Source organism: Macaca fascicularis, chromosome X (assembly GCF_037993035.2).
Source record: "Macaca fascicularis isolate 582-1 chromosome X, T2T-MFA8v1.1".
In the NCBI taxonomy this organism is placed as follows: Eukaryota; Metazoa; Chordata; class Mammalia; order Primates; family Cercopithecidae; genus Macaca; species Macaca fascicularis.
This window is the reverse complement of record NC_088395.1, coordinates 154,887,475-154,911,236: the sequence shown is the minus strand read 5'-3', so window position 1 is coordinate 154,911,236 and position 23,762 is coordinate 154,887,475. Positions and strand designations below refer to the sequence as shown.

The window sequence follows — 23,762 nt, the reverse complement described above, 5'->3', positions numbered from 1 at the left end:
TTGTGTCATCAAAAACAGAGCAGTATAATTTCTTGTGGGACTACATCCCACCAGGTTGTAGGAATGTTGTGTCCAGGTACAAAAGGAAAACTTTGGCATACTAAATCCCTGAACTTATCAAATCCTGTGAGGAAGGGCAACTTAGCAGGATGAGAGGGAGCTTTGAACTCACTGGGCCCTTGGCTTGCATTCAAACTTTCTTACTTAGGAGCATTGTGACTCAGAGGGCTCTTCTATATGTTTGTAGCCAAAATATCCATTCAGAATAAGTGGGCATGACCAGTCTGTCTTCCTACTGGACTGTGTACACCTCAGGAGGAAGGACTATTATTCTAGCTTTGCTTTGCTCATCTGTAAGATGGGAATAATTTGGAGCACCTCCACGATGCCTGGCAAGTTTAATAAGGCAATGTACATAAAAGCACCTGACACTTGTTCTCAACAGCACAATAATTATTGTTTGTGTCTGTCATTCCTGTGATAGTGTAGTGCCCTTTCTTCCTAACTAGTGCTACAATCAAGGATGTCTTCATGTGACATGCATAACAACCACCCACATGTAAACTCAAGCTGGCCTCAACCAATCTGTCTCCATAAGACCTTCCATCAACTCTCTGACTCCAGAGTTGGGATGTTTTAAAACATATAGTTAATACCATAAGTTGGCAAACTGGTTTTATAAAAAAAAACAACCCAGCATTATGGCTATATTAAGATTTTATGGAAACTATCCAGGCATTCTCGACAGCATGGTTTAAAACACAGGAGCTGCTCAGTTAAATGGGGGTCTGGATGGTTTTCACCTGGACATAGTCCAAATGCTAACAACCAAGTTTTACAAAGGAGCTTGATATTTGGAGCTGCCATCTCCTCAACAGTACTCACAAACAAGTTAAGAACTAACTGGATGTACACCCTTGAGTTCATAGAACCTGCCTGAAAATCCTTTTCGGGGCAACTTAATGCATCTTATCTGTTCCTATCTATGATGGCCCATAAAAGACCAACAGGGTCATGCATTTGGGAAGGCCATTGAACTGACAGGTAAATGGCAAGATGTTATAATCCACTGGATGAATCAATCCAACTGAACAAAGAAAATCCAAGTTCTTCGGTTTGGTTATGTTTTCTTCCTCATTGCTCTTTAATAACTTCATTAAGAAACTACAGGTGGTAGGCACCTGTAGTCCCAGCTACTCAGGAGGCTGAGGCAGGAGAATGGCATGAACCCGGGAGGCGGAGCTTGCAGTGAGCTGAGATTGTGCCACTGCACTCCAGCCTGGGGGACAGAGCGAGACTCTATCTCGGGGAGCAACGGGGGAGGGGAGGGGGCGGGGGAGCGGGGGGTGGGGGAAGAAAAAGAAAAACTACAAAGTAACACAATGTCTGGTGAGTCCATTCAGAGCCTGAATCCTGTCATTGAAATAAACAGATCTCTTTGAGACAAAATAGACAGACATGCTATTACTGTGTAAACATACAATTCCACAGCCGTGAAAATCACAATTTCACCTTCTTATGCCCATGCTTCACCCTGTTTTTTGGGACAGAGACATTTTTGAGGGAGATTAGAAACACCGTTTGATTTAGAAGACCTAGGTGGGCCCTGTTCCAAGACTGTAACATAGCTCAGAATCATAGAGGCTGAGGGGTGGGAGACCAACTTTTCTCCTCCAGAAAGTATTGATGATTAAAGTTAAATGTATTTTTATGTTGCTAGATTTAATTACTAAAAAGTATAACTGCTTAAATTTGAACACTGACAAGTGTTTGTTGGTGTAGCTGCATGTGTAGACACATATACTCATTAATTTGTTTAATTCCCTTTAACAGACTCTGTCTGTATAGTTTAAAATAAAAATAAATTCTCCTGTGATTTAACCTCATATCTTCTGTATACTAGGTCAGTGCTTTTCCCCACAATACCACAACTGACAGAAAGGAGGGGATTAAACCTAGGTCTCCAAATTTCCCCAATTCAGTACTCTTGCCTCGTAAGCATTCAGAGTTCCAGCTGAAGCAGGTAGGATGTCATGGCATGAATGGACACTGATAAAAAGCACTGTATGCCAATGGAGTACACTGAGAAGAAAAATACCCAGTTTTCCAAAAAGCCAGTCATATTGTTGGGGTCAGGGTCAGAGACAGCAGTAATTGTCAAAAAGAAAGAGGGAGACTGGCTAGTTCCAAGTTTATACTCAGGCACACTGTGGCCAATGTTTTCAGACCTGGTGCCCATGTGTATAATCCTTATAAACAATGCATACTCCAATGGAAGATCTGCGTTTTGTCAACCAGGGAAAACAGGCCAAGATGAGGAAAAGTAATGAAGTGTCCCAGTAATTAAGGGATTCTGTTTTACAAGACTCTAATCTCTCTTTACTGCACTGTCAGGAGTGTGCTTAGGACACTTTCTGGCCTTGGGTCTTTCCTGCATCACGGCTGACTTACAGGCTGCTTCTCACCAAGGTGCAGACATTAGCAGTCTGTTTACACTCAGAACAATCTTAATCACCTGGAGGATTACCCTGCCAAATGGAAAATCCTAGGAGGTGGCTTAAAAAGCACACCGTAGCTCAATGTGGGAGAATGATAGTAATGGCTAAGCCAATAATTTGGAAGCTAAAAATAAAAATAACTTTATTACAATTCTGATCTGTCCTATGTTAAACCCATACCCTACCGTAAGAAGGAAACTTATTCTAGCTAAAATCTGATGGACAGTGCTTGGACTTCAGATTAAACAGACAAAAAGAGAGGAGCTCATTCATAAAATGAACTCAGTGTCTTCTAGTTTTACTGATGCTTCCTATAGAGTATTTTAGTTGTATTGACTACACTATATATTACTGTGCTGCGAAGTGCTGTTCTCTGGAAATGCAGCCTCTAACTATAAACCACAATTGACAAGTTTATTTCTGTTAGTTACAAACTACTGAAACATTGCATTCTACGGTATATATAGCAAGCAGCATATTTCACAGTGGGAGCCTAATACTCTTCCTTTAGGAGTAAGTAATTTTACACAGGAAAATATATTTTTATATATTTTCCAAGTTTAGAAACTTGTGTTGATTTTCTAAGCGCATGTGAGTGTGTGTGTGTGTGTGTGTGTGTGTGAATCTTACTGACTTTAATGGGGATGAAGTGAGACAAGTGTGAAGGCAGGGAGGATTAGATCTATTATTTCCTAGAATAACAAGGGGGAGGGCAGTTCAAAACGTGATTAATGGAAAAGCTAAAATATACAGCATCAAAGATGACTTTGATTTTTGTGTTTTCATATAATTTGGTCCTTAAATCGGGATTATGGTTTTATTATCCCCTTCTCTTGTTTCTTCTTGCTTCTTAAAATTGAGAATTCTTGGTTGTTGAAATTGAACTTTGAATTAGAAGGCCCAGATCAGTCTAGAAAAGCAAATAAATGAACCAGTGATGGGGTCAGGCCTTTGGGGCTTTGCTACTGCCCTGCACCAAGAATGTAGAAATGCTACTTACTTTCTCAAATCCTCAGTCTATTTGGGAGTCATTCCCAGTTGTTTTATGCAATTATTCATGATCTTCCAAAAGGTGAGCAATTCACTTCAAGGGTGCCATTAGGCCACTTGAATGTCATAAATTATTTCATTTTGAAATAGTCTAAGTGTGTGCCTATTACACAAAAAATTGACTTCCATTTTCTATTATTAGGTACAAAAGAAGTTGTGAGAGAAATAATACTCCCTTGATACTCTCTTGGACAAATGGATATTAGAAAATCTACAATAGTTAATCTGAGGAAATTGGTTTCTCCAAACTCCTCCTTCAGTTAGCATTAATAAAAAATGAAGACAGTGCTGAGTGAATTGCAGGGCCCTGGCTTCTGAACTTCAACCTACCGTCATGTAATATCTTATTCCAGCTCTTCCTGGATGCCCTTGTTTGTCTTTAATATACAGGCGCCTGATGACCTGCAAATAGTGAGGTTTTGGGCTGACTGGCCATAGCAATCCACTCAACATTTCAAGTCCAATCATGGCTGCTTAGATTCCCTCGTCCATCCCAGTCAGTGGTGACTGAATATTGTGTACAATAATGTCTTTAGCTGATATTATGCAGCGTTTGAACAACTAGTTAAAATGTGAGAAACAAGCCATCTAGAGTTTTCCTTTTTCACTGAAATCACAGTTGTTTTCATATCCCAGGTATTGACCTGGTCTGTATTTACAAACTTAGAGAGCCTAATGGTGATCTCATTAACTTTTACTGTTACTTACTTATTATGGGTCCTATAATCTGTTTGTATCACTCCAAAATTAATATGCTAAAATCCTCACCCCCAAAGTGATAGTATTAGGACATGGGTATTTGGGGAGGGGATCATGACATGAGAATTGAGCCCTCATGAATGGGATTAGTGCCCTTATAAGAAGAGGTCTGAGAGAGACCCCTCACCCCTTCTACCATGTGGGATTAGAGTAAGAAAACAGCTTTCTATGAGGAAATGGTCCCTCACAAGATGCCCTTTATGCTGTGTATTGATCTCGAACTTCTGAGGCTCCCAAACTATGGGAAACAAATTTCTGTTGTTTACAAGCCATGTTGGTTATAGTATTTGTTATAGCAGCCCAAGCAGACTAAGACAATGGGAAATCTGATTCTCCCCCCACCCCAACCAAACTACATATTATTATGAGTCAAGGTTCATAATTTCAAGGAGCAGAGGAGAGAACATGATTAGAACAGCATTGAGGCACTGTTTCCTTGCCAGATATCCCCAAAAAGGCCTAATTTGGAAATCCAACTACTCACGATTTGAAAGATACTGACTTTGTAGAAGCTCTGGTGGTTGGGTCATTCCACTCTGAAAAGAAAATATATAAACAATTACTGTTCATGTTTCTACTGTCAAATGATTATTCTGAATTAAATTGATCTCCAAACATGCAGTCCCCCAAGTTACCTTCTTGGGATAAGTAACAGATTTAAAAAAAAAAAAAAAAAAAAAAAAAAGAAGGAACCAATTAGATATATCATGGGACTGGAAGTCATTATGTTAAGTGAGAAAGGCCAGGTACAGAAAGACAAACTTTGCATCTTCTCACTTATTTCTGAGAGCTAAAACTTAACAATTAAAAAAACTTTTTGTTATTGTTCTTCTTTCACGTTTTAATGATTTTAAGTAGGAAAAAGGAAAAAATGAGGGAACAGAGAACATGGATGTTTGGACTAAGAAGGATTTTTCAAAACCACTTACTTTGTAAGGTGAATCCTGGGGTCAGATGCTGCGATTCCTACAAGGAAGAATGTATATGACACAAACATTAGTTAGATGACACAAGGAGAATAAGAGGCATGTTAATTATTGCTGAAGATGTAGTAGACTAATGTTTGCAAATAGGAAACTGCTGTTAACAATTCCATTAATTAGGCTTTTGTCTATAGCTCTATTTGAAGGATAAACATTTGCCAGCCAAACCTGCTGCAACATGATTATAACTGCCATTTAATCAAAATTATAAGTAAGACTGGTATCTATTTGGAAATGTGTGTAACATGAGAACAAATGACCCATATGTGTGAAATTGAAGTGTATAATTTCTCACTTAGCTGGAAAATGATGCCTCTAAAAGAATAAAGAGGAGTTGGTTCAAACAGATGATCATGTTTTTTTGTAAAACTGTAAACAAGATCATCATTAATAGATCTGCTTGGTTTTTCCCTTTTATAGAAACAGATCCAACTTTCTATGACACATGTGCACAGATGTACCTCATTTTGTATATAAGAAGTGTTCTTAAAACTGCATTGCAAGTCTGTCGAAGTATAGGAAGCAATGTGAAATGTTAGTGGACTGTGTTATTTAAAGGAATTTAAATTTGACTTGAAAGTCACTTTATACACAATTCATTCACTGTTTTGAGAAATTCAGATTTGCACATGCTGCCTTGCTGGGAGTGTGGCACACCTGTGTGGATACTGACAAAACATGAAGGCAAAATCAGGGCACACATGGCACTGTGTGGATGGAAGATAAATGGTACAAACCGCAATACAGGCATTCCAAAAGTGGAGACAATGAATTCAAGTAAATACAAGAATTAGTTATATCAATTATTGTTTCAAGTAATCTATTTATTAAGCCTAATATTGACCCTCTGTAGATGAAAACTAGGCTCACAGCATTCTTTATCTTGTATAAAAAGTAAGCAAAAATTTTAACACTTTGCTTTAATCAAAAGTGAAATTTCCAATGTATTTAGTATGATTCTGTTGCTCCAGAGATTTATCTTCTGGCAAGATCACCACTCCAGAAGACTACCACAAACTCAACAAGAGGCAGAAAAGGCCTCTTAGAGAAAGAACTGTCTGTTGCAAAGCCCATATCGTTTGCTGCTCAGAGGCTTCTGTGCTCTCCCTGATAGAGAACTGTCTTTTGACAAAGGACTCAAATGATTCCCACTCATTTTCAAATCACAGATGGCAAGGAAGGGGAAATATTTCTAGAGGCATAGGCACTGAGAAAATTGACAGGTGAAAACCAATAGCAAAGGAGCCCACAAAAATGACACAGAAAAGTCTGAACTTAAAAAGCACAAGAATCTACAGTCATTTAATATAGAGGCAAGCATTCCCATCTGTCTTAATAGACTCCGAGAACATAATTGCAGCATAGTATAATATTACACATACTACAATAATTTACGCTCACAATAATATATAAGTTATCAAGAAAGACTAAAGCATGCTTGACATAATCTTTAAAAGAAGTCAGGAAAATATTAATTACACTTCAAAATAATTTATATTGCATGATTCCTATAGAATAATAACTTTCAGTTATCCAATAATTTTAATTATCCAGAACATCTCATTTTCCAGAGTGTCAAATAAATGACTTGTTAACCATTTATATCTCTGTAACTATATACAAGTATTTTTATCTGTTACTATTTAAGGGATTTCATTACAAAGGTACAGGATGAGTTTGGGCTTGTATACCTCCAGGAAATTAAATGTCAAGTTCCAAAGTCAATTAAGCCAAATATCTGATCAGAGAGTAAAACATGTAGTCAGTCTTTGTACTGGTCTTATGCCTGAATTTTTAACCTTCATCCAAATATTTTGGACTTTACACCTAAACAATCAGTTCTTCCAGAGCATCAGTGCAACAATGTATACAGCAAACTGGAACATTATGTTATTCACCGAATTGGAGTAACTGATATATATTCTGGATGCATTTTTTAACGTTAAACTGAATTTCACATTTCTTTTTACTTTATTTTTTAATTTTTACTTTTTTTGGTACACAGTAGATGTATATGTTTATGAGGTACATATGATGTTTTGATTATTATGCATTGGATTTCACATTTCTTAAACTAGAAATCAAATCAAAACAAATGAAACACCTTTGTATATCACCAAAGTTACTTTACATACATATCCAACCCCAATTGGAAATAGCTTGGTTGTAGAAATAATCTGCAGAGTTCTCACAGTAATTGTTAATGCACAACAAACAATACAAATTTATTTTAAATGCCTGATTTTGCTTTATGAATTTCTTTCATAGACATGTCATATACGTAATTTTTGCAGTAGAATATACTGATGCCAAATTGTTTTCACAAACTTATGAGGTTCTTTTAAGCAATAGCCTTGACAATAATCCTAAAATCAGAAGTTCCTAAAGGATCTAGATTCTAGAGCAACGGTCAGCTAACTTTTCCTGCAAAGGGCCAGAGAGTAGATGCTTGAGGCATTGGGAGACATACCATCTCTGTCATAATTACTAGACTCTGCCATTGTAGTGTGAAAGCAGTCATGGACAATGCGTAAATAAGTGGGTGTGACTGGATTCCAAGAAAGCTTGATTTATAGACACTGACATTTGAATTCCACACTCATGCGAATATTATTCATAATAATATATTAATTTTCTTTTGAAAATGTTAACCCTTTAAAGACGTAAAAACCTATGGGCCATAGTTTGCCCACCACTGTTCTAGAGGATGTTTACCTCCAGGAAAACTTTATTAAACTTCTCCTGAGGATATTATTACTCTCTCAAATCTACTTGGCATGCACTTAACTCCCTTCCTTGTGAAGTTTTTCATCGTCTATGAGAAAACATGGTATTTTCAATTTGAAATTGATAAATAAGTTAAGTTGAAAATTTTCAACTGTATTTGTTTTAGTAAGCTTACAGAATCATCAACTATTTGAACTAAAAAAATCCATTGGAATTATATAGTGTACACACACACACACACACACACACACACACCCCACGCCCCAATACAGATGGGGAAACAGAGACTTAGAGGAACTTGAACAGGACCACACAGCAAGCAAATGGCAGTGCCAGGATTAAAAACAGCTGGGAATGCAGCTCTTAAGACAGCACTCTTTCCTCTGGGCAAGCTCTGTCATGGATGTAAGAAACTGATGCTTTCTGAAAGGATGCTGCCACCTAGTTCTAGTGGAAGCACTGAGGAAAGGGAAATCACCTTTGTTGCATATAGGGATGGCCATGTTTTGGAAGACACAATTTGAACTGGGGCATCAGTAAGCCTGTGTGATAAAAGACATACAGAGAGACAGTATGACCGCTGGTGCCAGAAACACCTGGATCTAAATACTGGTTCCCTCATTCATTAACTGGATAATCCTGAGCACATTACTTAACTACCAGGTTTCTTCCTCTGTAAATTGGGGTAGTAAAATTAACAATCTCTTTGGGTTGTAGTGGGGATTAAATTCTTTACTATATATTAAGTGCTTAGAATGACGTGAGGCACATGGTGCCATTGTACGTGTTGGTTGTTATTTAAAATGTACTTTTCTTTCAAACCAACATTTTGGCAGGAATCAAATGAAACAGGAGTGGGTGTGTAGACTTCTTGCTTTCACCATTTTAGCCCACTCACTTCTACCTTTGTCATGGGGTTGATGGTAGCACAGATAATGGGCAGAAAATGCAAACTGTGCCTGATTCCAAATTGTGCACTTACTACAAAAGCCCATTTAAACAACAGTTCTATTGTATACACTTGCAAATGTCAAAATTGCTACTTGCACAAATTATCTCCAAAATTGGAGAACTCAGCTGAAAACACTGCAATTGCTGTACAAGTGTTCGACCTGAACTGGATGGATAACTCCCTTTGCTGGAGATGCCAGGGGGAAGGATAACAGGAGCCTAAAGAGGGTAGGTGAGAATGCAAAAATGAATAGCACACACCCATACTGGGACAGTGAGGTTAGCTGTTCATTTAGTTCTGACCTCTTTCATAAGTTAAGGAAGATCATTAAGCAAAGTTTAGACCAGTATTACTGTCAAAATCATGACCCTAAAATCTAGGGGTTTCTCCTTTGGGTCTTTCTCCTTCTACAAATAAAATCCAAACTCTTTGAGGTGGTATCTGAGGCATTTTCCAAAGATGCACCTATTTGCCCAGGTTTCCTCTCTTTCCACTCCCCATCACACAAACTTTAATCCTGCCACTTAAGACCTTATATCACCCACCATGCATTACAGCATGATCCCTCATCTCTCATGACCTTGCTCACGCTAGTCTTCTACATGCGGTATTCTTCTCTTGGCCCCTTCTTCACCCGTCAGAGTTTTAATCATCCTCTAAATGTTGCCACCTCAGTGGTGAGCACTTCTTCAACTCCCCACGGGAGTGTCTTGTCTTCTCTATGAAGACATTTACTACATTGTTTTGTGATCTACGTGATAGCATGTAGACGGTTTTTCTTCACCCCTAACTTTAAGCCCACTGTACCTTCTCAGTAAACAATTTCTGAATAAATGGATGGAAGGAAGAAAGGAATGGAGGAAGAAAGGAAGACATTATATATTTTTTTAAAGCATGTTAGAATATCCATGTCTAGGCATTTTAAAAACTGATGGCAATAAAGCAAATCTTACTGGGAGAAGGTAAATAAAAATAATATTAAACATTTGACAATAGAACTGCAGAAGGAAAAGCTCTGTCATTGTGATGTGGTGTTTTGTAAAGATCTGTCTTCTTGTGAGCAAGAACTGAGGTGATAAAAATGAAAATCAGTTCATTAAAGAGTATAGGTTTTGTAACTTAAAAATCTTGAACGTTGCTGTTCCATCATCTATTTGATATTTCTTAAGGGATTGAATATTTCTTATTCAATCTCTGTCTCATCTGTTCTAGACACAGTGACTTGGACAGTGGCAACACCCTATGGAGTAAGATATGCATGCCAATATCTGTGTGTATTTTGTCTTAAAGACTCACTTTCAATAAAAATTATTTTTATATTGCTATTCTGAGGGGCAAGAGAGAGAGAGTTGAGATTTTATGGCACTAGACGACCAAGGCCATTTTTGTCACTGAGAATCCAACTGGAAGATTGGTATAATTAAAATAAGACAAAGAAAAATGCAGGAAGGAAGAGAACTGACCTGTCCTGGGATGGAAAATGTGTTCTGCTCAGAGTGTCCAGCAGTATGCATGGAAGTGAGAGGAGTAGGCCAGGAATGGGTCATCTCCTAATGAGGAAAAATAAAGCAACTTTATTTCAGGGCACATAAAAAATCAAGCCCTTTTTTGGCACTAAACAGGGTAGGTCCTTTATAAATACTAACTTAATTGACCTAATATTTAAGGTGAATTTAAAATCATTTGGATCATCCAGCAGATGCTTGCACACTGCCAGTGACAGGGAGCTTGCTAAAAGCAGTCTGCTCCATGTTGAGACAGCCTGATCAGGTTATTTTTCCTTCTTTTGTGAGTTAAAAACTTGTTCCTCAGGAAGTTCTACCTATATATTGTATTTTGGAGCTGCACAGAATGCATCTCCTTCTTCTTTTGAATGACAAGCCTTCAGCTGTTGGAAGATAGTAATCCTATCCCCCAGCATTGTCTCTTCTCCAGGTTGAGACATTCTCAGCTTGTTCATTCATTTATTGGGAACCTTCAACTTTTCTTCTAATGCTCAATTTCTGTACTCTATCACTATCTTTGGTGCTTCCAGGAGGAACTCCAGATTGCCTGGGGCTCTTCTAACTCATGGTATCCTGTTCCAGGTGTGATCTGTCAGCTCAAGGGAGGACAGTACTGTCACCGCCTTCTGATGCTCATCTTCTCTTGATACAGCCCAACAGGTAGTGACCCGTGATGCACATACTGTGGGTTTTTCCATGCAAAGATGAAGCCGCTGAGGGGAATTCTTCCTCATTCATAGAGGTTACTATGTGATTGGTAGCCCAGTTCCACACAGCCATACACATAGACAGTGTATTTGTGAGTTCAAGTCTCAAAACAGGAAAAGCCCCTTAGGCTCCCATCCTCTGCTATCAGCAGGAGCACCCTCTCAGCTCTTTCAAATACTCAGTTTGAAAGAAGTGCTGCTCAAATCTTACTTGAGTCTTAGGGCATGTGGCCAACATGCTTTACGCTAAGAGCAAGGATAATTGAATCACATGCTCAAAACCCCAGCAACAGAAAGATGATAAGTTTTGTGAAGCAGGAGGGAGTCACTATGTGTTGGAGTCGTCATTTTCTTATGTAAACATTAAGCATTAAAAAAGTCATGATAGAAATAAAGTAGGGATTTGGGGAGGGATGGAGGAGATCGAAATTTATGAAAGTCTTTTTTAATAAGTTACATAATACCTGTTTTTTTTTTCCAGTTTTTATAAGTAACATAATTAGTCATTTCAAAGGTAATATTAATAAGAACTCTCAGGTAGCACTAAAACAAGGTTTTTTTCCTTCTATAATTACTCAGTTCAAAAAGAGTCTTTGATGTATGAAGAGCTGTAATGCAAAGAGATACTTCAAAGATTCATTCGCAGTGGCACTGCTGAAGCAGAATTTGTAAGTATTATTCAGACAAGGATTGAATTTTACCTAGCACTATTTAAAAAGGAGGAGGTAAGTACATTAAAAATGCATACACAATTTAGAGGAGATACTTAACCTACTTAAGAGATAGACTACTTCCAAGTGTTTTTGAGTTGTGCATTTGTATCCAGTTGATAAAATTCATGACAAATCCTACTCATGTATTCATCAAAACTGGCCGCAAAGTAAATATATGTGACAACAGTTTAAAGTTGAATTCTAATTACTCTGAGTTTTAAAAATACTCAATGATCTCTTTTACAATTTAGATGGTTTTTCCTGATTAAGGCTGGTCTCCAAAACAGTCAGATCATTTAAAATATATAGCTTGGGATGGGGGAGATGTTGGTATAAGGTTACAAAGTTTCAGTTTGAAGGAGCAACTTCTGAAGATCAGTTGCATAACATGGTGACTACAGTTATTTATAGTAATAATGTACTGTATACTTGAAAATTGCTAAGCCAGAGTTTAAATTGTTCTCACCATAAAAAAAGTATCTGAGGTGGACTGGGTGCAGAGGCTCACGCCTGTAATTCCAACACTTTGGGAGGCTGAGGTGGGCAGATCACGAGGTCAAGAGATCAAGACCATCCTGGCCAACATGGTGAAACCCCGTGTCTACTAAAAATACAAAAATTAGTTGGGCGTGGTGGCATGTGCCTATAGTCTCAGCTACTTGGGAGGCTGAGGCAGGAGAATTGCTTGAACCTGGGAGGCGGAGGTTGCTGTGTACCGAGATTGTGCCACTGCACTCCATCCTGGTGACAGAGCGAGACTCTGTCTCAAAAAAAAAAAAAAAAAAAAGTATGTGAGGTGATGGATATGTAAATTAACTTGATGTAATCATTCCACGATGTATATACATATCAAAACATCATGTTTTACCCCATAAGTATATACAATTTTTGTCAATTACAATAATTTTTTTCAAAATAAATAAAATATAGTTCATATTTAGCCAGAGTCAATAAAACAGCAGTAAGTCTCTTCCAGGAAAAGGAGTGTTGTCTGTTTTCAGCAACTACTGGGTATAACTAAATTGATTAGAGGCTTGGTTTTATCCCCTTTCACCACTGATTTTAGAGGTGTGTCTCTGGGTTTATTGAAAAGTGTTTCAGACGCTGGGAAGAATCAAGTCACTTCTCAAAGGTGTACCATTTCCCCCAGGTTTTCTGTGTTTACTCGGAGGCAGAATCTGATTATCTTGAACTACCAGTGGAGTGCACCACCCTGTTAGCAATCCACATGAAACTGCACAAACTTCTGCATTTACAATTACAACTGATTTCAAACTGTATTTGAAAATGTGAAATTTCATGAAACAGCACACTGAGTCCATGTTACCGCTGATGCATTTGATTACAGTAGGCAGGATGTAGTTGAAAGGAATATAATTTCCTGAAAGAATATCTTCTGCAAAGGACTCTGGAGCAAGCAAGCTCTTTCACTTCTCAAAATGAGTTAGACTTGTAAAGTGTGGCATGCTCATGGCAGATATTCCATTGTTATCCTTTTTATTAACACTTGAAGGATATTAATCTATTTTATGTTCTTGCTATTCCTAAGATAAGACACCTATGCATTCTTACCCAACTTTACTAATTCTTCACCCAGTCATGAAGTAGGGATGAACCCCTGCTCCCAAAATGTTGCCACAGCTTTTATAACAAGATCCAATGATGAGTACCTGTATACAACACCAAGAATCACTTCTGTTTTAAGAAAAATAAGTCACACACACACACACACAAACACACACACACACACATCTGAGACTGGTCTGAACTTCCACAAAGAAGCACGGATTTATGTTTGGGATCCTTTGATAATTTGAGAGAGAGAGAGACAGAGAGAGAGAGAGAAAGCAAGTAGGGATTCATATTCTCAATGGGCAACTGAGGTAATGGGGGTTCCAAGAGGTGAGGTCACTTATACACAGCCTTACATTTAGTAGCAAGTGAAGGTTGATTACTGGTACAAGAGTGCACACTTTCCACTATAACAAATATGTGTCCCTTTGTAAGATTGACTAACATGGATAATGAAGAAAAGACTAAGGAATACTGTTTTATCTTTTAGTATTTAGCAAAGAATAGATTTCATAAGTGATAGAGCATTCTACATAACTTCTAATAATAGGAAGACACTTATATTAATGTGATATGAAGACTCCAAAGTCAAACCCCACAAAATCACAAAAGGCTCAATTTTCCACCATATTATCCATACAATAGGTCATGGCTAGGAGTCAAAACAAATCCAAAACCACTTGCAGGTATCCTTGCTTTGCCCAATTTAGACAAAAAAGCTGGGTATGCCACAGGCTGAAGGGCAAAAGACAGTCTATGTTCCAGGCTTTGCTAATCTCAAATGGATCCTGTACTCATCTAACACACAGCTTACCTGAATAGCTGTTATCTCAAGTAACTAGTATGTTGTCACAAGCTTTACCTTATTCACCTTTGTATCTCTCCTGCCTAGTGTGTAATAAGTAATTGGTTGGTCTTTTTGTACCAGAAATGAAACAGGCAGGGATTAGCCTCACACTCTTTTCACAGACAAGAAATCGAAGCACAAAGAGGTAAAGTGACTTGTCCAAGGTCGCACAGCAAATGGCAGATCTGTTTGGTGGATTCTTTGCATTTGTTCTACTAATTTTTTTTTTTTTTTTTTTTTTTTGAGATGGAGTCTCGCTTTGTCGCCCAGGTTGGAGGGCAGTGGCGCCATCTTGGCTCACTGCAACCTGCGCCTCCCATGTTCCAGCGATTCTCCTGCCTCAGCCTCCCAAGTAGCTGGGACTACAGGTACGTGCCACCCTGCTTGGCTGATTTTTGTATTTTTTAGTAGACACAGGGTTTCACCATGTTGGCCAGGCTAGTCTCAAACTCCTGACTTTGTGATCTGTCTGCCTCGGCCTCCCAAAGTGCTGGGATTACAGGCGTGTGTAGCCATTATAAGCCAGTCACTGGGACATGGAAAGGATAAAGTCAAGGACCTCTTTTTGAAGTGTTCACTGCCTGACATGTGAATCACCTTAAGAGGGGAATGAGCAAAGGTGCAGAGAACAAGGTGGTGGGGAAAGTCACTGTTCTAGGCATTTGGAAAAGGCTTCAATAATTGAAGTGAGAGGAGCAGTGTTTGTGAGCACACATGTGTGTTATGTGTGTGTGAGTGTGTGTGTATTCCTTTTACAGGCTATCATTATACCTGGCACATAGTAGCTGTTCAAATGGTGTGTTTAGGTTAAGCATAAATATTAAGATACTTACTGCAAAAGAGCTCAAACTGAAGAGATGATTAGGGTGATTTTTCAAATGACCACCTTAATGAATGCTAATGATGATGATAGTTCACATATTTCATTGTTGTTGTGATACTCAGAGAGAGCCCCAAAAGCAACTTGGACTAAGTATTAAGATAGGGAGAACTTAACTCAAGCCTAGCTCTGCCAAAAGCTATGTGGGTGGCCCTGGTCAAGTTGCTTGTCCATTCTGGGCCTCAGCTTTCCTGCTTATAACATGTGGGCTTTGACTCGGATGGCCTCTAGTTCTCTCAGTTAGCAATACTGTTCATCTCTGATTCTACCTATTCTGCCTACCTCACAGGCTTGACATAAGGGAAAGCAAATGAATAAGTGTGTAAGGGCTTTGGAAACCATATAGTGTTGTACACATTCAAACTTCATTGCTACCAGCCCCACAGGTGTGGCTATGGCATTGTCAGTATGAGCCTACATGCCTTGGCTTAGCAACCAGGCAGCTTGGGATCTGCCCAAGACTCAAGATGGAGCTTGCATACACCTTTCTCCCTTCCCTCTACTAAAATACCAAGAAAGTAATAAATTCAATTTTGGAAGTATTCACAAATTCTCATGATTAAGAATAAGCGTGAACAGCTGAGTGGCTCAAATAAAAATATGGTTGAATAGAAGAATACATCTGCAAAATCGGGTTCAAGTGTATCAATATTTTCACAGGAAATCAGAAGTAAAGGACAAACGAGTCATGGTAACTAACCTTGGTGTCTGACTTACATTGGAGGGGCCCTCCCTTCCTTGCTTCCTTCCTTCTTCCCTCCTTCCTTCAGTTTTTCTTTTCTTTCCTTCTTTTATTTTTTAGTTTTGCTTTACAGATTGCGTACTCCCAAAAGGTACCCTGCTGAGTAGCTTTACAAGCCACGACAGACTAAGGATGAAGAAACATCAGCATCTTTCCTTCTCCAAAACTAAATTAAACCTGAAAACATTTATGTGAGTGAGGTCTTCTTATTACACTGCTGAATCTGTTTATTTATCTAAAGGTCCTTATGCATTTACAAAAACATATATGTGTGTGCGTGTGTGGAGGAGGTATTAATGACTTACCAGAAAGACCTAATTTGTTTGAATGAATGATTTAGACCCTTTGCATCCATGATTCTTGACAGTTCTGTGAGGAGCCAGAAATGAGGGAATGAAGCAGCTAAGCACCAGGTTGCAAGGGAATAAGGCACAAGGGCCCTTAGGATGCCTAGAAAGGGCTTCCCTGGGGCTAGGGTTCAGGAGAGCAGCAAACAAATCATTCCTTGGCCCTCAATCTGCTATCAATTGCTAACTGGCCTGTAGGATGCTCTGCTCCTCCCTGATAGGAGAGCAGAGCCAGGCAGGGGCATTAGCACCCTTATCTGCAGCAGCAGTGGGGCTGTTAATAGGAAATGGACAACAATAGCAGGAGTAGGGTTAAGATGGGTCCATGGAGGGAGCCACACAGCCATTTGTAAAAGGATCCAGGGAGCTGGATGTGATCTGCACAGGCTGCTGCTCCCAGTGTGGTGCGCCAGAATGTAGCCAGGCTGCTGTGCAGCCTCTACAGACACAGGAACTTGCCTGCTTCTCCTACTAGAGCCCCTCAGGCAGGCTTCAGAAGGACAGGGGCCCTTTGCTGAGGATCAGGGAGCTTGGCTATTCCAAATGAAATTCCCCCTGGAGGGAAGTAGGGCATGTGGGAAGAGTTACTGATCTTTTTCCTCTCAGGGTCCTCTCAGAGAGCTCTCCTGGATGTTCCATCTCAGTGGGGGCATGGGAATACTGCAGTATCTCTAAGGGACAGCTACCAGAAGGGTAAGAGCTTGGAAAGCTCATCTCATGTATACATACACATTAAAGAAACAGGGAAAGTTTAGTCCACAGAAAAGGGAGAGTGAGGAGTGTCTTTAAATCCATGAAAGTCTTTCATATGAAAGACATTTGAGACCTGCTTTGTGAAACAAGAGGTTAGGACTGGCTGTATGGGTAAAGTTATCAGAGGACCAATTTTTGCTCAAACTAAGAAAATTTCCAATCATGTGAGCTTTCCGATCATGGAGCCTACTGCCTTAGAAGGCAGTGAGCAGTTCATCTCTGAAGGGGAAATGTCCTCTGCCTAGAGAAGTGAAAAGGGATTCCTAAAAGGTGGCAGAGTGGGTGTTTGGTGGAGTGGGTGTTGTGAACCAACTGTACTGCTTTACCTAACCAGATAATCATACATTTCACTTCTGCAAAGTCAAAGATATATATGAGAAGATGCAAAACTGAATCTGGAGCAGTTGTTTTACATGACATGTAAACACGGCTGACTAAACTGGCTAAGGAAATTTATCATTCTCTCAGGGATGGGGTGGGGGGAACACGCTGAGGGGGAGCCTATTGTCTCACAGTGAGACAGCTAACAGCCCAATTTGTCTGATTGTTTGCTGAGCTCTTAGAAAATCTAACAACAGTGGAACCATAGAGTTTCCTGGGCTTGATCACTAACCATTCCTGCCAAGCTTCTCTAGTGGTCAAAACTCTGTTCCATTCAATTGAATGAATATTCTTCTGTTTGGAATGCTGTTAAGACAGTCTCCTGAGATTGCTCCTCTGATTTCCATGCAAGTGCTCATAGAGATGAGGTGTAAAATCAACTGTTACATTAAACATAACTTCTCGGCCATGGCATAACAATGGGTCAACGCAAAATGCAATTCTTTTAAAAGTTTCTAACATTAACTTATGATTTCAATGGCATGGTATAAAAACCCTAGCGATGTTTCTTCAAATAAATAATTGAATTCTTTATTCAAACTCTTTAGTGCTGGCATTTGTTTAAGGGAATCTGTAAATATTCTCCTTCGGACCCAGGACTGTACATGCAAAAAGTTCAGCTCACATTGGCTGCCTTCATCCTGGCAGACCCAACCAAGGGTTCCATTGAAAAAGAGCCCTAATTATAATGTACAATTGGGAAGTATAGTGATCAGTATTCTGAATCTCCACTGTGTACTCAATCAGGAAATCAATCAAGCCCTCTTCTTGCCTTTGCCAGATGCAATCAATTCCATTTCACCCACTGAATATGACAGGAACATATATGACCATGTGCAGGGCCTATTCATGCAACTTTTTTTGGCCCCATTACTCCTCGGGCATTCTACATTCAGGCACTGCAAAGAAAGGTCTCCAAAGGTAAATACGAGGGAACAGAGCACTATAGTGATATACTGGGCAGAATTCAACCAGACCTTTTTAGTTCAGTAAAAGGTTTCAGCAGCAGCAACCTGAGGCCACAACTATCTAACTAATAGTATTTGACTCCCTAAACACGATTGCCTTGTAAATTTTAATCTTTATTAAGACCTTCGTCTTTGTCTAAATTAGGTTGAACCAGTCAGAATAGAAGACTGAACACCCCACTAGGAAATGTTATCAGATTGAACAACATTGAATTGTTTGCCTTGTTTGGTATAGGCAGAATTAACACAATTTCAAAGGTTAGAAATGTAAGAACTGGCCACTGAGAAACTGTTCTGCAAAGAGCAGTAGCAAAAAGGGAATCAAGGTAGAGGGCTTTTGTTAAGTGGTCCAGTTCAAGTATCTGAGGATTCTGGGGTTTCTTGAGGGTCAGTTCTTAACATTTCTAGCCCTTGAAATTGTTTCTTACATTCTTAAGCTAATTTTGACATCAGATCATTGTAACTCTTTTCAAAGGTGATTTTTAACTGCATTGTTGAATTTCCAGCTCTTCTGTTTCAAATTATTTTCCCATCAATTACATCCAATGACTATCACTTAAAATATACTGATTTGAGATAATTCGCCTGGCTTTCATAACACTACAGCCATGTGTTTTTTTTTTTCTTTCAGAGTCACTTCACAAGATGGAATGAGATGCTATATCCTCACAGCATGAGATGTTTCTTAATGGTTACCTTCCAATTTGCTCCTTTAGCACAAACTCAGGCAAACCAACTTGATAAAACTCATACACTTTCATTGGCTTCTTCTCCAGCACCATTTCTAATAATCTATATCTAATTTCATTCATTCAGAAAACATTTATTGAGCATCTACTCCTTGCAAGGTATCTAACAGCCACGAAGCTAGACTAGGTCCCGGTACAGGGTCTGGTGTTACTCTGGGTAGGTAGAGTATTGATAACTGGAATGAGAGTAAGGTAATAACAATTACCAGTTACCATTCGAAGTAGAAATAAAATAAGCCCATCAAAGTTAATTTTTTTAAGAGAATAATGCACAATTTGTTATATGTTTCAGAAATTGCCAAAGGGATTTGTTGATTTCACATTGTTGGAGAGATACAGTGTCAATGCAGCAACACAGCAGTCCTTTAGAAAACCAGCTTATGCTATAAGTGAAAGGTACTAGAGAATGACAACTCTAGGCAAAGGGGGACAGAAGGATACATTTCACACAATCCTCAGTCTAAGCCTTTTCAAAGAATTACACAAGGCATGTTAGTATTCCATTTCTAAGGGCTGCTGTAGCTTTTCAAACATGATAGCTTTCTTGTAGTTTATACTTATCACATTAAGAAAAATGGTAATGAGGAGTTCATGACAACTGCTTTTAGAAGGGACAAAGGCTCAATTGCTGGGGAATAAAGAAGTAATATCTATTTTCATGGAAAGAAGCCTCCAGTGAAGAACTTGGCTATAGCTTTGGTCTCTCATTATTCCTGAGCTCAGTAAAAATAAGGTACCAGGCCGCTAATATAGCTGAAACTCCATCCAATATGATTTGCATGGAATTGTCTTTCCTCTGAAACAACTATTTCAATCTTAGAATCACAGTGCCAGGGGGATGAAAGAGAACTGGTTTGTCCCATTCACATGAAATTAACTAACAAATCTATCACAAGATGACAGTCTAACTACTGAACACCAGGCCCTCTCTCCCGTCCCCCACCCACAGACACCCCTCAATAAAAATAAAAATAAACCAACAGAGGTATCAAATTCCTTGCAGTAGCCTGAATTTAACAACATCAAAACCACTACTAAGTCACAGTGAAACTGATTCAGAAAGCCCCCTCCAAGTATTCCAAGCCCCTAATAGGTTGAGTATTTCTGAATGCCTGGACAGTCACTCCTCTCCCCAGATTCGTTTTTCTCTACAATTCCCCCAAATAACGGAAAATAAATAGCATCTGTATTCCATATTAACAGTGGCAAAAACACAGCACAAGTGAGAGGCATATTTTTTTTCTAAAAGGATATTTGACTGATGAAAAAGGAGAACTTTCTAAACTCTGTATGAACACTGGGGGCCAGTGGTATGTACAAAAATGTGGCCCCAAAGGCATGCTATAAAGCTTCAATCCTGTGTTAAACCCAGGAAAGCAGGTCCCTCTCTGCCTTGGTATAAACAGCAACTTGCCAGTGTAAGCTACAAGTAGCTAGTGATTCATACCTGATATTTTATACTAAGCATTTGTTAAAAATCAATCAAATCTGATTATTGGATTTCACCACCAAGTCTTTTTCTTTAATTAAAAGGTAACAATCACACAGGGAGACTATTATAAAAGTTTATTTTATTAATAGTTTCCCATTGACATTTTTTAGGGATCCACATTTGTACTTCAAAACATTTACTCACCATAAGGAAGGGGTGCATTCCAACTACCCCCACCCCCTGCCCCTTGCAAGCTTTCTAATAACCATCTGAGAATCCACTGCCCATGGATGTCTCTAAATCCTCTTTAAACCTCTATCGTTTTTTGGCCTAAAACATCTTTTGGGGTAACCAGATCAATACTTTTACTCCTGGCTATAAATTTATCAAAGCACCAAATAGAAGATTCAAAGGGAACAATGTCAAACCCTTATACCCAGGAAGGTTTTGGTGCAAATGAAACGTTGGTCTTGAAGTAAATAAATACCTCAAGGAGAACTCTACCCCACCTGCAACACACACATAAACCTGGATGTCTCAGGCCTGGGATTCCAACTGTTACTTGTAATCAATTTGTAACTCTTGTCCAAAAGCCAGTTGCCAACCAGTGCCGCAACACATTGCCCTCCTACTCCCACCCCCACCACTGCCTCCTGCTCATCTAGTCTCTCCTTCATTCATATTAAAGAAGGAAAGAAATGTGCAAAATGATTTAAAAAACCCCCAAAACCCTGGTCAGAGATTTGCAAGCCACCCACAGAGACTGCTATACAGCTGACAAAAATCAACCTGGCAGGGTCTCTGGGCTAATTAAACAAATTTGACAATTTGAAAAGCTGCAACGTGCCTTATGAACTATGGAGTGGTCAAAAATGAAAAAAAAAAAAAGCCACTCTATTAAAGACATGAAAGGAGCTTACTTATTTAATATTCAAGAAAATCACAGGGGCAATCGAAGCCTCTTGGCCAAATCAGATAGAGAGTCTGTGAAGGGTTGAAATATGAAATTCAAAGTTACACTTTGAAAATATTTGGAATTTCTGAATAACAAGAAGAGTCATAATAACAATCCAATAGGAGCTTGTATGTATTTGGGGGTTAGAATTCACTGTTTCATTTATGTTACCAAATTTAATCCACTCAATAATACAGAGAAGTAGTTTTTCTTGTTCTCATTTCATAGGTCAGATAACTGAGTTTTGGAGACAATGTCATGCAGCTCAAGAACCTCTGCCCAAGTGTCTGGCTTTGAGCTCTAGGCTTTGGCCACCATGCTCCATAGGACAGGTTTTCTAAAAGGGAACACTCCAATCGTGTAGCAGGAACAAGGCTCCCTCACCTTTCTGGATGTCCATTATAATTTGGTCGTTATAAGAAGTACATTATCATCATTTTGTGTGTGTGTGTGTGTGTGTGTGTGTGTGTGTGTAAGTGGGTATGTGTGTGGTTTTAGAGATGAGGTCTCACTCTGTCACCTCAGAGTGAGTGCTGTGCAATGGTGTGATCATGGCTCACTGCAGCCTCCAACTCCTGGGCTCAAGCAATCCTCCTACCTCAGCCTCCCCATGTAGCTGAGACTACAGGTGTGCACCAACACACCTAGCTAATTAATTTATTTTTATAGACATATGGGTCTCGTTTTGTTGCCCCAGGATGGTCTTGAACTCCTGTTCTCAAGCAATCCTCTCACCTCAGCCTCCCAAAGTGCTGGGATTACATGCATGACCCACAGAACCCAATTTATAATTGTTTTCAAACCACTGCCCTTACTCATGCCACATACAAACAAATGGCAAGTATGACGGTCACAAAACCCAAATGGCAAGTCAGTAAAAATAAGCCGATCTCTAAGGAGAGGCACAAATTTATTAAATTTCCCTTGTCACCAGAATGCATTCTAATTAATAGCTTTTTATTCTCCAGCTTTATGGAGGTATAACTGACAAAAGAAATTATTAATATATATTTATGGTATACAACATGAGGTTTTGTTGTATACATACATTGTAACATGATTGCCACAATGAAGCTAATTAATATATCCACAAACTCACATAGCTACCTTTATTTGTTGCTTAAATGTTATGAGAACATTTAAGATCTACTCTTTCAGTAAATTTTGAGTATATAAGACAGTACATCTTCAGAACTTATTTACCCTACATAACTGAAAGTTTGTACAATGAATGGCTTTTCTCAGGACTCAGTCCATTTTAACATTAATAATCCAGATCTCAAGCCCCTGCACTACAGCAAGGTATAGGTAAGCAACTTCCCTTTATGAGGAAATGGGACAATTAAAGTCACTGGAGTTGTCCAAGTGCTGCTGTGGTACTTTCTTTAATGATGCACCTTAGGTGGATGTCTAAAGAGATGGAAACGTTGAAGAGTGCAGGAAAGAGAGAGTGAGAGAGGAAGAGAGAGAGACAGAGAGAGGAAGCAAATATGAATCAAGTCCTGGGTTTTTATAGTACCATTTCTCTCCTAAAAGGGCCATTCAAGGGCCTGTGGTACCCTCTTATTTCCAGAGCCTAGGGATGAAAGCATTATTAATCTTATCAAACACAGGGAAAGACACTTTGCCTGAGGCCTGAATTAGGAGTACATGGGTCCCTGCATTGCCCAACAAACCAGGTGTATGCCTGAAACTTCTCTCGTTTTCTCTCTTTTGTGGGAATACTTGCTTTATCTCTTTCTATCTACTCAGCCTTATTTTTTGTTCTGTCTTATATAGTAGGGGCACTGCTCAGAACTAGAGTCGAATTTGATTAATGTATTGTATATAAGACTCAGGAGGAAATAAATTAGTCAGACATACTCTAAACACAGTCTAGAATACACAGTCCAGAAGGTAAAACAATATTTGGTTTTATTTGACAGTAAAACTCAGAATAAAAACCTAGAGCAAATCTGAAGAGATATCTGGGGCAGTTCTGTTCACTGTATCTTTCTACAGTGATGGAAATGTTGAGTTTTGTGTTGTCTAATATGGCAAACGCTGGCCACATGTCGCTAACGAGAACTTGAAATGGATGACGAACTGAACTTTTATTTTATTAAAATTTAATTAATTTAAATTCAAATAACCAGCCACATGTGGTTGGTGTTTCTGTACTGGAGAGTGGAAAAAATTCAACACTTTACAGATGGAGAACCTGAAGCACACAATGGTTAAGAGACTAGCCAAGGGTCACAGA

At 39.0% G+C, this 23,762-nt stretch overlaps 1 protein-coding gene across 4 annotated transcripts in view; it reads right to left on the bottom strand.

The window, feature by feature from the left end:
• The window catches only part of AFF2 (ALF transcription elongation factor 2), a 495,327-nt gene that overhangs the window by 147,539 nt on the left and 324,026 nt on the right, over positions 1 to 23,762 (bottom strand). For 2 of the 4 annotated variants that reach the window (XM_045384048.3, XM_015443919.4), the window contains exons 5-7: positions 10,433 to 10,519; positions 5,237 to 5,273; positions 4,810 to 4,843 (exon numbers count right to left, since the gene is read on the bottom strand). In XM_045384048.3, coding sequence (XP_045239983.2) covers positions 4,810 to 4,843; positions 5,237 to 5,273; positions 10,433 to 10,519 — 158 coding nt within the window. The remainder of the gene's footprint in view (positions 1 to 4,809; positions 4,844 to 5,236; positions 5,274 to 10,432; positions 10,520 to 23,762) is intronic. The other 2 variants (XM_005594770.5, XM_005594771.5) reach the window with 1 other exon arrangement.